At 37.4% G+C, this 14,586-nt stretch overlaps 1 protein-coding gene across 7 annotated transcripts in view; it reads right to left on the bottom strand.

Annotated features, from left to right (window-relative positions):
- PTPRM (protein tyrosine phosphatase receptor type M) overlaps positions 1-14,586 on the bottom strand; it is a 685,790-nt gene that overhangs the window by 255,808 nt on the left and 415,396 nt on the right. For all 7 annotated transcript variants that reach the window (XM_084621210.1, XM_084621211.1, XM_084621214.1 and 4 more), the window contains exons 12-13: positions 4,703-4,976; positions 3,567-3,603 (exon numbers count right to left, since the gene is read on the bottom strand). In XM_084621210.1, coding sequence (XP_084477336.1) covers positions 3,567-3,603; positions 4,703-4,976 — 311 coding nt within the window. The remainder of the gene's footprint in view (positions 1-3,566; positions 3,604-4,702; positions 4,977-14,586) is intronic.

Below are 14,586 nucleotides of genomic sequence, written 5' to 3'. Positions count from 1 at the left end.
CTAAAGGAGCAGCACTGGGCGCTTCAGTTATACAGAACCCAGTATGCTGATCTTAAAACAACATTATAATCATGGCAATCAAGATTTTTATATGATCTCTGAAAGTCTATCGGTTTCATTTGTAAAGAGCTAATGCTTACAAGACGTTTGTTTCAACTGTTATGCACTGAGGATTTAAAATAATGGAATTACCAAGTATTATCCAGATACAGACATAGAACCTGCATCAGAATAGACCTGGGTATGGCTATACAGGGTTAAGGCCATCTTTTGTAGAAAGCCTTCAAGTAAAAGGATATTTTGCACACAAGACATTTTCTTCTCCTGCTTATGCTGACATTTCAGTGATTCTACAGAGCTTGTTCATGTGAGGTACTAAGCACATTGGCTTGGATTCAGAAAAGCAGTTGAACATTTGCTTAAATTTAAGTACATGCACTGTCCCGTTGATTTCATTCAGGACTACCTGTACTTAAAGTTAAGTCTTTGATTAAGTGCTTTGCTGGATCAGGGCAAGAAACCTTTCCCACAAAGTGTACAAAAATGAGAAAAGCATCCAACATACCATGGATTAACTACTGCAAAACTCAATCCATGTTCTACCACAATTCCAACTGCACGAATGTCTTGAGGGGGACACAAAACTTTTGACTAATATTAAATTGAGACAACCAGGGGGAGGGTGGGAAATAACTAAAAGGCTTTAAAGACCATGCTCAAATCAAGTCCTGGATTCCTCCTATGGGTGCAGACTTCAAAACCTGCTGGCTACATTCCTTGAGTGTAGACAACCAGGTGGCTTTGCCAAAACCAGTTGGCTCAGCTGATCAGTGGGTAACCTGGGCTAATGAGAATTTGGAGGAGTATATTGACATGCTCCCTGGACGACTCAAATTCCACAGAGTGGAGCTGCAGAAGCTTTCTACTCGGGTGGAATTTAGGAGAAAAACAGCAACTTGGCTGTACTGCACAGCTAGTGGGTTTTACAGGATACATTTTATGATACAGGCCCTGATCCACTTAATATGTGCTTAACTTTAAGCACATCAGCAGCCTGAGTTTAGTCAATGGGACTATTAATGTGCTTCAAGTTAAGTGCATATGCAAGTGTTTTCGGGATCAGGGCCTTAAAGTATATGACAGTCTGCAGGGTAGTAAGAACTATAAATGGTTGCAACATTAGGTCTCACTTAAGAACCAGATTCTGCCACCTATATTCATGATTAATGAATGAAGAGATTTTGCTCTATCTTTAAAAATCTTCAAATTTCAGTCCTTAAGGATGATTTCAGCCCAAAATACAAATGCTTTGGAAAGTCAGGAATATGTTAAAACAAATGTGATAATGGAGACTGTTTTGCAACCTTTTCTATGGGAAGCACAAGTGCCCGCTGTAATACATATAGCAACACAACCACAGAACACAGCTATAATTGTCTAATAACAGCACTTTATATGCATTAAAATAATCACATCAGGTTGTATAGTTACAAGCAGTATAAAGCTTTACTGACCCAGGGAGATCACGGTCAGAGACAGAGCCTCTTGTCATAAAGGCCTCTCATTTCCTCAGAGTCGGGAAAGTGTACACGTTGCACCAGCCCTTTGGATGGTTCACACAGATCCCCAGCGTACGGTCAACCAAGTCAGCAGACAAGTATAGAGGGGAATGGGTGTGGGGTCATGGCCCCCCTTCTTCCCCGTGGCAAATGAGATGATTTGCACCTCAAAGATAAGGGGTCCTGCTATTCTATTTAGCACTTGTGGGAAACCCAAGGGGTGAAAGGCTCACTGCTCCTTAAGCAACCTTGCCAGATACAAGCATAATCTGACCTTTAAACTACAGATAGAACAATTAAAATATAAACAGACTCTGCATGTCATTTTGAGCAACGAGTGAAATTGCTCTGTATTATGTCATCAAAAGTTTAGTGGCACAGGAAACAATGCTTTACAGCAGCACCTCATTGAAATTGGAACATTTAGGATTGCAAAGCCCAGCATGGGGAATTCTTGTTTCAAAGTCCTCACCTCTTATCTCTCTAACAATCTTATAGGCTTGACAAAGATATTACAAAGTACTCAGAAATATGTTTTCAAAACATAAAACAAATTGACATGTGTTTAAAATAAGAGCTCCATTTTCTCACGTCCCTTTCAACAAATAGATTACTTTGAAATGGTCTGTTGCTATGAAAGCAATTTCATTGCACAAAGCAATTCTCATCTCAAAATGAGCATTACAAATATTCCATCAAGTGGTCCAAATGATTGAACATTCATTAGCAATTACAAATAAAAATCTCTAAATAATTTAAAAAACTTGTTTATCATGATTTGTGGTGTAAATTAATCAATTGCTGGATTCATGTATGCTACTGGAGAACAGTCTAGTGTTTTACTTTCCACTGAATTCATCTGTTGTTCTATATTTCATCTGCTTAGAATGAAGATACTTGAAAGTTAGTAATTATTTACTAAGCAATGGGCTCAGTAACTTGAAAACTAGGGATTTTTTTTTCATTTCCAGATATTTGGGAACTAGATGAGAAAAGTGACCAAAATTCCATCTATTGTATTAGGGAGGCTGGCAGTCCACCCTCAGTTTAAGTTTTCAGGCACAGATGTGAGGCGCTACATGCTGACATTTCTCATGTCAAAATAATAAGGGTTTCATCTACCTTATCTAGGTATGGTGAAAAAAGGACACCTGTGGTTGCTGAATTGTAAAATCTCCTCATGTTGATTCTGCATGAGGTTATGTTGAGTCACTTAACCCGAGATGTGTGATCCTCCAAAAACGGACTATGACCAATTGCTTATGAAATATTTTTATTGCAGGCTGTCCAGGCACCCAAACTAGAAGGCAACATTTCCCTTCCCTTTTCTACCCTTCCACCTCTAAATTGCCACCCCCAAATTTTCTTTCAGACCTGTCTTGTCATCCAGTGGAGGTACTAAAGAAATGTGGCTATACTCAGATACACACAAACCACTCCCAGTCTCCAAAGCTAAAGCATATCACCTGAGCAATATGACTAATCTTTTCTACTTGGGGACCAGGATTACAGCTATTGCTGTCTGAACTCGTATCTCCTACTGGGCAGTACAGTGTACTGGCATTGCAGTAGAAAGAGCTGGTCTGTGAACACCCTCCACTTTTCTTTTATAAAGCAATTCAAACACCAGAATTGCTTATAAGGAAAGGGTAATTTTTCACTATTCATGTGTGCAAACAGCTAGTGGGTACTCTACTATCAGCACTTTAACAGTCCTATTATATATATAAATGTCAAAAATACTTATTTTGAGATCATATAAAAACCACAGAGTATGTTTAAAAAGAACACTTGTTCATGTAGGCAACTAAAAATGTACAATAAATTTGTGCTTTTGTAGGAAACTTCCTAAGTCTCAGCTAGACATGTGAGTGATTACTTTAAAATACAGTGTCAGGTTCAGAGATGTCTTTTTAGCCAAGTAAACATTTCTGGAGGAAGGCATAAATGTATGAAAGAGAGGTCAACAGATTTATATCCAGAAAATTTGACTCAATTTAATCATACCTTTTGTGGCCACCCTGACGCAGTCAATTTTGGTTTCCTGTGTCAAATAAAGAGGAAAGGTCATTTCTTGTGCTGTATCCAAAGCAAAGAAAACCATCTATCGTTCTATTCTTAAACTGTTGATAAGATCTAAGAAAATTGTCCATTCTGTGTGTTTGATCACACGTTTAACAGTCTCCAAAATGACTCCAATGCACTTTTCATGGTATGGACAACTAAAACACAATACACTTGGCCATGTGCCATCAAAACTTCACTTAACATTCACTAAAAGATTAAATAAACGTATAGGACATGATGTATGCAGCATATTTTCTTTGGTTATTCATTGACTTTAGGAGATTTTTCTTTTTCTTACGAGTAAGTACAGTACTAGGAATCATACTAGACAATTTAAGAAAGAAAATAATCAGTGGTGTTCACATTTCTGTACTGCCAGTGTACTGTGAAAAAGTGGCCATTATGGTATCTGGCAGAAAACATTTCTAGGCTGTCAACGGAGAAAGCCAAAGCTTATCAGGAATTGAAGGGTACGTCTGCTCAGGAAATGAAAAACAATCCAGGAAGAATCAGTCAGATGAAACATGATCTCCAAGGGCCTTTGTGCATACTTCTCATTTCAGTTCCATCTACTTATTTTTCTTTTACTGTTTTTCTGTTTCTAATTCAGTCAAGACAAGCAAAAGTGAAAACGGAAGTTCAAAATATTATAAACCAAGGTAATATGATTGGACAGACCAAGAATACATATGCTATTGAAACAGTAATCAAGTTTGGCTTGAACTTCACCAAAGTAGCCACGGCATTTCCCTCTTTAAAAAAGGCAGCTAAACAGAAACACCAGCCAACTTTTGGAAGCATTAGTAAGAAATGAAAATAAAGCAGAACAGTGGTATTTCTGGCAATGATGCGCTATCAGGCCCACTCTCCATTGACAAAAGTATGTGGTGTCCTCCTTTCCCTTTTCTGTCGTCCTTAATTATCATGCAACACTGTTATTTTTTAAACTCAACTTGTTAAATTTCATGGTTTCTTCATTCTCTCATTAGCAACTACACTGAACAATACACAGTCCAGAACCAACAATCTGTTTACACACTAATATTGCATAAGACTATACCTGTCATAAGACTTACCCCATTGGCTCTGCTAGCAGCTTGGAAATAAATGCTGTAGCTTTTATGAGGTAGAAGAGGAGTGTTCCAGAAACCACTGTAGGTTCTGTTATCACCAATGGTAAAAGGCTGAGCCCCTTGAAGACTGTTGGCTGGAAACTCTGCAGCAAAGTAGTATTGAGAGTTCAAAAGCGAAGCATTCTGGAAGTGAATGGGCACTGGGTAGCATTTCAGGATTTCAGTTGTCTTTTTGGTCCTGCGAGGGCGCTCTTCCTCAACAACTATTTGATAGACACTAAGAAATTGGAAAAGAAAGAATGAGAGAAAATATGGGTTATTCTAAGACATTTGAATCAGCCAATTCATTATGAAATCACATCAGCACACCAACAAATATTTATGGAAAAGGTGATGACAGCTGAAGGCAAAGGACATAAAAACACACTGTCAATACTCAGGTCTATAAATTTACAGTGCACATCCCCTTCTCCTCCCAAATAACCTCATTTCTCTTTGGAAAATAAAATTGGCTGTGAATATCTAAGACTTTTTATATGACAAACAACACAGAATACTTCCTAGTTGGAACATACATAGAAACATATTTGATGAGTATTAAAATGTTGAACAAGTATTTTTTTGTTTACAAATAGTAGATAAGAGGCTGTGGATTCAATCCTTTAACCTGTTAACTTGCTTGAAAAAAAAGCACAATTATCAATACGGACAAAGAAAGGCGAGATAAATAGAAAAAAAATCAGCCAAGGAATCATATTTGCTTAACTGTTGGCATTACAATTGTGTATGAAATACATAATAAAGTGAAAATCTATTTAAAATTTTGGTAGCAGACTGTTATTCGGGAAAAAGAATATATTTTCTGATGGCTAAAATACAAAAGTTTTTTTACATTTATTTTGTTAGTTATATTTGAAATTTTGTAACTCTGATAACAGTGGGGAAACCGAAATCCCATTCACTAATGCAAAACAGAAACAAAATTCTAAATAGTCTAATTGCCTAATTCTGCATAAACTTTCTGTTAATAGTGAGTGCATATATTCTCATAATTGTATAATCGTCATAATTCTGATTCATTAAAGCACTTTAGCACATGTTTAACTGCTTTGCATAATACAGATGGACTTAAACACATGCTTCTCTTTAAACATGTGCTTAAGTGCTTTGTTGAATCAGGGCCTAGAAGAAACTGCCTGTCTTCCTCAAACGTAAAAGCTCATGGACATTCAAACAGGAACCGAGGAAACATTATTTCTGAATATACATGAAAACAGTGAAATCATAACATTCTTATAATTGTTCAAAACAGTGCTTCTAAATTTCTCAAATGTGAAACCCATCTCTCTAAAGAGGATTTGGTTGTAACTTTATTGCTTCCCTGGGGACTAATGACTCTTGATCATTATCCATCTCCATGAGAAGGACAGTGATCATAGATTGCAGGAAGAGAGTTGGTAAGGCTAGCTAGAGTATTTTTAGGGTAACTAAAATGTAATAATTGACTGGCATTTTCTTGTGTAGTTTGTATGTATTAACACATGAATTACATTTCAAGTATGTAATTGCTACAAAGCCACAACATTACATATGCTTTTGGAGGGTACAGTCTCCCTGATAAATTATGATACCATATTTTGTTCTGATTATTAATAATTTTATTACTATAGCACTGAGGGATCCTCATAATGGACCCCACTGTTTTAGGTGCTGTCCCTGCCCCAAACAGCTGATTACTAGTTTAAGACCAGCACTTTTTTTTTAAACTGGACCAGCAAACATTTGTATTGAACCACCAAAGGATTTCTACTGAGAGTTGGTCACATTTTAAAATCACATGACTCTGGTTACAATCTTGCTTTTCCCTCAACTTAATTTCTGACATGATTTAGCAATTGATATGAATTTCTATAGTTAGAGATCATTGCTTTATGCTACTTGGAAGTTAGAAATTCATGCCTTATACCATTTCAAAAGGTAAGCATCCATGGTTCTCAATGATGTCTGATATGCTGTTACTGATGGACTGCAAAGCTTTGGACCTTACACTTGTTCTGGCCCTTAAGTCTAACAGTTCTATTTCTGCAGAAGTCCAGGACCAAGAAATCCAGAACTTCGGGCCAAGATAATTTTAAATGCCTGCTTGAGTTTTGTTTAAAATAAATATTCTTTTCATTTTCCACACAGCAATTATAACTGGAAATTTTAAATGTTTTAGAAACAAAATTGTCATTCACATGTGTCTTTACTCTGGCAAGTTCGTATTAGTTATACCACATGCACTACTCCATGTATATTACATTTTCAATGCTTTCCATCTATTCATCTTCAGATATATTAAAGAAAGAACTAAGTTGACTGGAGCAATTTCCAACCCAAAATGTCATTTCATCCTTACACAAGACAAATTAGATTTGCAAGCATCCAGACCTCAAATCTATTTGCTCTTTAATAATTTAAGAACTGAAAGGTCAAGCAGCTCTTTTCTGTTCCCCTTTATCAAAGTCCAAGTGCTAATGAAAAATATCTAAATCCTATCTGCTGCCCAGTTGCCACACATTGCTGTCTCTCTGTTGTAAATTAACACATTATAAGCACCTGGGTCAATGGCAACCTGACAGAACTTTATGAGTAATGTATTACATTTGTATAAATGAGATCATCTTGATAATGAATTTTATAAAGTCACCAATTACAATTATAATCCAAAACCTTGCTCAAAATCTTACGGTTAAAACTGCTTTCTTTTAATATGTAACAACTGAATTGCTAATGCTGAAAAGGGATCTTAAGGTTCAATCTTAGTGAACTGAGTAAGCACTGAATCAGAACTCTATTTTTCCTCTAATATATTAGTCATATTTTCCATTTGTTTAATGTTGCATTATTCCTTTTCCATTCATACAGCCAAATTTTAACTCGAATACAATCTATCTACCTGTGATATGAAAATAAAACCTACACTGAAGTAGACAGTGCAAAAAATATACTAGATATTGGTATAACTAAAACGGAACTTTCTTGAGGAATGAAATTTAATTAAGTTTAGTTTGTGCTATGCTTTTCTACTACAAGACTCTAAGGCCTCAGTAAGTAGAATTCAAAATCTCATTTTAAGCAGAATGACATGATATTCAATCTAGAGAAGAGCATCTGAGATTTTTCTTTAATTTGAGGATTCAAATGTTATGTACAATTTTGAAAAATGTGGGAAAAACAATTCTTGCAATTTTGATTTTTTTTAATACCCCCAAACAGGTTCCAAACTTAAACAATTAAATTAGATACATTATGGTCTTGTGTGGCCTTTTGGGTATTGTATAAAATACTTATTGGTTGGATCATTTTAATTTATTTGGCTTCTCACAAATTTATTGACTTCTGGGTTGCTTAAACTAAAGTAGACACTCAAAACTTCTCCTAAATTTCTAAATGTTACCAATGAAAACCGAATATCAAGTATAAGAAGAAGTAAGAGAAAGAGGTTAAACACAACAACTGATATTATTGACAATATTCAGAAGACTGAAATAAAGAACTAGGGTCCCAATTCATTAAGGTACTTAAGCACATGCTTTTATTTAAGCATGTGAGTTCATGTGCTTAAAATTAGGCATGTACTCAAGTACCTTGCCAAACAGGGGCCTTAAAGCTTAGCAAGGCATAATCAATCAAATCGTAATGATAAAATTATATTACAAAGTGGCAAACTTATTCTGTACTTATTCTACTCAAGGAAGCAGTTTTTATACTAGTATGAAACTACGGACCCTTAATACAAGTCTTTAAAATTTACCAGTCGAGCTTTATGTCACCTGAAAGCTATGGAACTGCCAGTTCCAGTTCAGTCCAAAGTAATTACAAATTAAAAAGCGTAAGCAATCACTATTACTGAATGTCAGTTCCCAATTTCTTAACCTGCCTCAATGTTTTCAACGGGTTGAATCGATCAGATTTTTGTCTGTTGAGAAGAAAGATGTTCCTGTAATTGAAGATGTGCATTTTTAAATTCCTGTCACTGTTGTCCGTATGTCTGAAGTAAAAAGAGGAATAAGATGATTTACAGAAGTTACAGGTTCCATAGGCTTGGTCATATCTCTGTGTTCATAGGATGGTTGGTTCCCCATGACAAGCAGGAGAGGGACTAAAAAATATGCTATTCAGTGCTAATCACCTGCTGAGTTTTGAACAGAATGATCCCACTATAACAAAACGATGGTACAGGAAAATAGTGTTTTTTTATTTACTTGTAAAATAAGCAACTCAAACCTTCTTAGCCCCTTCTAGGCAGCCTCTCTGCAGTCATTTGCAGCAAGTCTTTCCTCATCTTTGGCCAGTGCAGTTACAGGCAACAGCAGAAAAGCTGAACTGTTTTATTCAAATCTGGGAAAGACTAAATCTCCCTGTATCTTACACTGGGTGTCAGAGGGCTAACGGTATATTTCACCTACATTATAGTGCGAGGAGTCATAGGCAGAAATATCTCAATAGCCGTAATTGAGGAGATAAAAGAAGGCTCAGTTTGAGACCCTAGAGATACTGCCAAAAGTTAATTCTCAGGTGGCCTAAATAAGCTATATCTTCACAGCCCCAAGTCCACTAGGGATGCATCTAGTTTTTAATACAAAACCCTTAAGCCTTTTTATGACTGCCAAACTGTTTCGCATGGATAGTCTCAAAGACTTAAAAGTCACGGTTTACAAAGGGGATTTTCTGGCAGAAGTAGATCCAAGCAAAGCTTTCCTATGCATACAAACAGGAAATCCCTAAGGTTCTCCTGTAGAGGAGTACTATATCAGTGGAAAGTAAAGTTATTTTGCCTGTGTATTGCTACAAGGGCATTCATTACAAGAGTGTGACCAATTATTCATCTCCTAAGGGCCCTGAGAGTGAAAATGCTTATTTACTTAGATGATATCTTAGTTACAGAAGAGTCAGAGGAGCTCTGAAGACTGCATATTCTGGCCACAGTTCATCTGCCATGAATTTTAAGGTTTTCATTAAATACAGAAATATTTATATTAGCCCCTTTTCCAAGTTTAGACTTTCTAGGATTCAAAGTTGATGGCAGGATCTTGACCCTGAACAATCCCTAAGATGATACCAGTCAGCTCTGTGTTCTTGGGGAACCAGGGCACAGTATCTAGCCTCTCTGACTCATGGAAGACACTCCCCTCCCCCACCAGTCTCTGCTTGAACCAAAACTAATCAGAGAAAAGGACTGCAGAGAGCAGTGAAGGGCGTTGGGAGACACACCTAGACCCCTCCTGACAAGGGTGACAAGATTAAGAAATCCCCATTAGCATACAGAATGGAGAACAGAGACAACTCCCCTAGCCTCATCTGCATGAAAGATGGGACAGGGATTCATCTCATTAGCATACGGAATGGAGAACAGAGAACCGAACTGAACTCTGGGACCAGAAAAGCAGGGAAGCACTGCATCATGGGGGATCTCTGCTCCAGATGTTAATGAACCTACGCCTGCACACACCCAGCTCAGCAGTTATCAAACCAATTCTAGTAATGAATCCTTGATTGATATCCAAAATACTGAAGCAGCCTAGTTGCACTGTCAGCTCCCTGGAAGAAAACACCACCCATAGCCAAGAGTGATCAGCTCCTATTGAATAGCCTAAAGAAAACCCCTGAGTCATCAGTTTACCCATAAACAAATCTAGTGTTCTCCCTTGAACCATTGTATTTTCTCTACAAAACCCCCTACCTATGCCCAAGTAAGTGTTCTGATGGATGGACCCAACCTCTGCATCAGTTCCACTGAGACTCCATCTCCTGACTGATCGTGCTGGGGGCTCTGCCTGCCTCCTGCACTCAGGACCCTGAGCTACCACCATCACCTGGGAACCCCGACCAGTTCATGCTTCAGGAAGCGGTGAAATCCTTTTCTTTCTCTCTTTCTGTTTTCCTTTCTACCGCAGGTAACCTTTAATAATGTATGTTATGTTGGTTTAGGCTCTCCTTGTGTAGTTATCACTATTATCCAACAAATAAACATTTTCTCCCCACAATTATATATTCATAAGAAGGACATACAAATACTATATCTTTATGATATAGTGTTCCCACCTTCTGAGCACACATACTCTTGCTTTGTTATGGTAAAGGTAAGCTCTCTCATTCATTCTTTCTTTCTTCACCTGAAGGAAGAGGATGGTGTCAAAGAACGCAGGTCACAAGGATTCAAGTCCCCTTAATCACTTTTGAGCCACTCAGATGTCCTCGACATGGCTTGCGCTTTTCACACTTGCTAATGAATCCTAAAGGTTTTGTTCCTTGTACCTCAATATCCCAAGTATCAGGGAAATGTGTACTTTTTGGGATAGATTTTCTGTTGCCCTGTAATGCTGACAGATCCCTTTGGCGGGCAGGATTGAACTTGGGGCCTCTGGAGCTTAGTGCATGAGCCTCTACCGCATGAGCTAAAAGCTAGAAGGCTCTTAGCTAAGGCTGTAGAGTAGACTCATTTATCACTCTTTAAGTGGTCTCGGTGCCACTAGATGGGACAGAACACCACACTCAGGAAGTGTGTGGGTTACAACTGCACCATGGCATATATTTTTCAAAAGATTTTCTTGGGAAGTTTACCCAAGAACTACTCCCACAATAGTACCCAGGATGACTTATTTAATACTTTTTGGGCTGCTCAATAAATATATTCATAGGGCTCCTCACATCTGCTAGTCCACTTGCTAGTTCACAAATAGTTCCCTGAGGTCTATCTCCCTTTTAACACACATAACACCAGTCTATTTTTGGATTTGTGCTTTGTGTCTAAAAAAACCCACACACTTTTTCCTCTTAAGGGAGACATTAAAGTTGTTTATGTTTATCAGGCACCTTAGTCTTTCCAATATGGTTTGGCACAGAAGGCATTGTAATCCCTACACACAGACAAGGGCAGAATGGAATTTTTGGTATGAGAACATTAGAACTCTTACCAGATGCTGATCTAGAGAGACAGGTGATTACTCACAAAGTGAAACATAATGTGGCATTACTACCTTCCAATAGAATTACTTGTTCTAAAAATCAAAGGTAATTGTCTATTTTAATGCAATGATGAAAGTTTATGTACTATTATCTTTGGTATGCAATTGCACACAGGTTAAGTAGGCAAGTCAGTGAGGGTTGTTTGTTTAGTTTTACCTCTCTAAAGTTTTTACTCAGACTACATACAAGCTAAGAACTCAATCCCACAATGTGATGAGCGCTTTACCCTCGGTCCAGCAAAGCATGTAAGCAGTTAATTTTAAGCACATGAGCAGTCCCACTAATTTTAATGAGTGCAGGATTGAACCCTAAGTAGAACAGAGTGGGCTTTAGCTATTTAGGGCTTTCCGAAATGTACATGGTTGTGCAGGACGTAAGATTGCTCCCACTCCCTTGTGCAACCTCCCCCTATCACAGCTTCAGGTGTGTGGGGACCAGGAAGGGGTAGAAAAGAATGTTCATGGAGCCAATACTCTCCAAAGCAGAGCTTTGTTGGCTGGCATGTTAGGGAATGAGGGAGAAGTGGAAGTAATCTGCATCTGGTAATCTATCTATTAAGCTAAATGATATGGCACTCATCCCTATATCTGAGTTCCTCTTGATCATTATTTTTATCCTCACATATCCATGTGAAACAGTGAAGTATTTTGTGGATGGAAACTGAGACACCAGGTAGATTAAGTGACTTGCCCAAGAGTACAAAGGAAGTCTGTAGCTGAGCCAGAAAGAAAACCCAGGTCTCCTGCATCCCAGTCCATTTCCCTGTCCACTAGACCATCCATCCAACATTCAGGGGCTATAGCAGATGACTTCTCCTGGAAACAAGGCAGAAGCATGGAAGGAATTGCTGTGGAGACACAGTTACAAACTGCCCTCACACAGCTCTGCCTAAAGGAAAGTTTACGCCTTACACCGTTATCCTGTGGGCTAGCCAGTTGGTGTACAAATATAAAAAGAGAAGAAAGTTTTATTGCAGTTATACATTTTGGAGTGGATACTTGTGCTGATATCAAAGAATTAAGAGTCTATTCTCAAGCACAGAGCTTCTTCTGATCTGTTCTGCCAGAGACCTCTATCTTTAATTTGACTTTTTTCAGCAATCACCTATTCACAGCAGAGATACAGATATTAGTGCCTCAGCAGACTCTCCCCTGAGCTGGGAATGTCAATTATGCCCAAAGTATGTGGTTGGTTTTATGATGAAAACCATTGATCACCAAAGTTGTTAAATTTCAGGCAACAAAAATGACTCAATTTTCCCCAGTCCTGTTTACTACTATTCATAAATAAAAAACAGTTTACATTTTCAAATCCTTATTAAAAACACCTTCCCCTTCATTCTGGTTTACACCAGCTCAAAGATGAACAACAGGCAGAACACTCAATGTTCAGATTTTTACATTTCTCACACTGTAGAGGTAGTTAACACAGCTTAGAAAACCTCAAATGTACAAAAAGTATATGACCTATACTAGTCCTGTCCATAAAATGTAATAATGAAAACAGATACCTGGTCTTGCACAGACAATTTTGTTAGGTGCTCCACATATTTGATATCCTAAATAGATCCACTGGGCTGAATATTCCATTTTCCTAACTTTAATTTTTCTTTGTCCTGGTTTGATCAAAATAAGATAAGTCATACATTGCTTGGGAATATTAGCTGGGTACTGAGAATGTATTTTGTATTCTCTCAACCATAACTCATTATAAGGAACTTGCCTGGCATCAATAAGTCACTCCTGCCTTTTTTGTGAGCATGTGACACTCAGTACTCTGCTGCTAGGCTATTTAGTGATAAAATCTGATGTAATAAAATATTAATTACAGCTGAGAGGTTGGGTAAGAAATATGAACTCAATTACAGTCCCATATTATGAACAAAGGGCAGGGTGAAAAAAATCCTTTAGTTATGGAGGTTTTGGATAATAAAAGAACAACTTGGGACATTAGAATCAGGCTGAGAGCTCCCTAAAAGGCAATCTACTATTAATCTTCACATCAGGCATAGAATTTCAAGTAAATTATCCCTGGATGAAAGATCTTTTCTGTTGATATTTTCTTAACTAATTTAAAGATTTCTTTATCTGTGCATTTAAATTTTTCCCTTCAAGTCATCATAATTCAATAATTTAAATTATGTAACAAACACAAGGACATACCAATTATAATTAAACATCAAACATTGTACACTCTATCCAAAATGGTCACAGTAAATGAAATAAAACAAATAAAATGAGCCCAAAATAAAACTTCATTAATCCTGTCAGCTCAGGCTGATGCTCCTTGCAGAACTGAAGCAAATGTGGTTTTGCCTTCTTAAAAAGCCTGATTACTTTGCAAAATATCGATAGTGGAAAATTTTAGATTTTTTTTTATTTCAATGAGAGTTTTTCTATTTCATTCACCCTTACAAATAATGTATACAACAGGGTTTGCTGGACTGATTCTGGAAGTAAGGAACCACTACTCAGTTCTCATCTCAGCTCTGCCACTGATTTGCTTTGCTGCCTTGGGCAAGCCCCTTTGCTTCATTTTTCTCCTATCTATATAGCATGAATAAACTCATCCACCTACATTCAACCTTGGAGCCCTTCAATTCTACAAAACTATTCTACAAAAACTCCATGTCATACAATAAAATTCATCCTACAAGACAGAAAATCCCCATAGAAGAGAAATTTTAAGGGCCCAGGACTGTAATTTACAAGTGTTTTGTGAAAATTAGCCTATATTTGTACAGCACATGCAAGTGATATGCATTATTGCTCTAAATATAAATGGAGAAATTATCAGGTTTCCACAAGATATTGAAAAACTACTTTGAGGTGCTTTGTTCTTTGAACTCAGAGCTACTTCAATCGAAATTCAGGGTG

This window comes from Lepidochelys olivacea, assembly GCF_965140295.1.
Source record: "Lepidochelys olivacea isolate rLepOli2 genome assembly, chromosome: 2".
NCBI lineage: Eukaryota > Metazoa > Chordata > Testudines > Cheloniidae > Lepidochelys > Lepidochelys olivacea.
The sequence above is the reverse complement of the archived record's forward strand: the minus strand, read 5'-3'. Positions and strand labels throughout refer to the sequence as shown.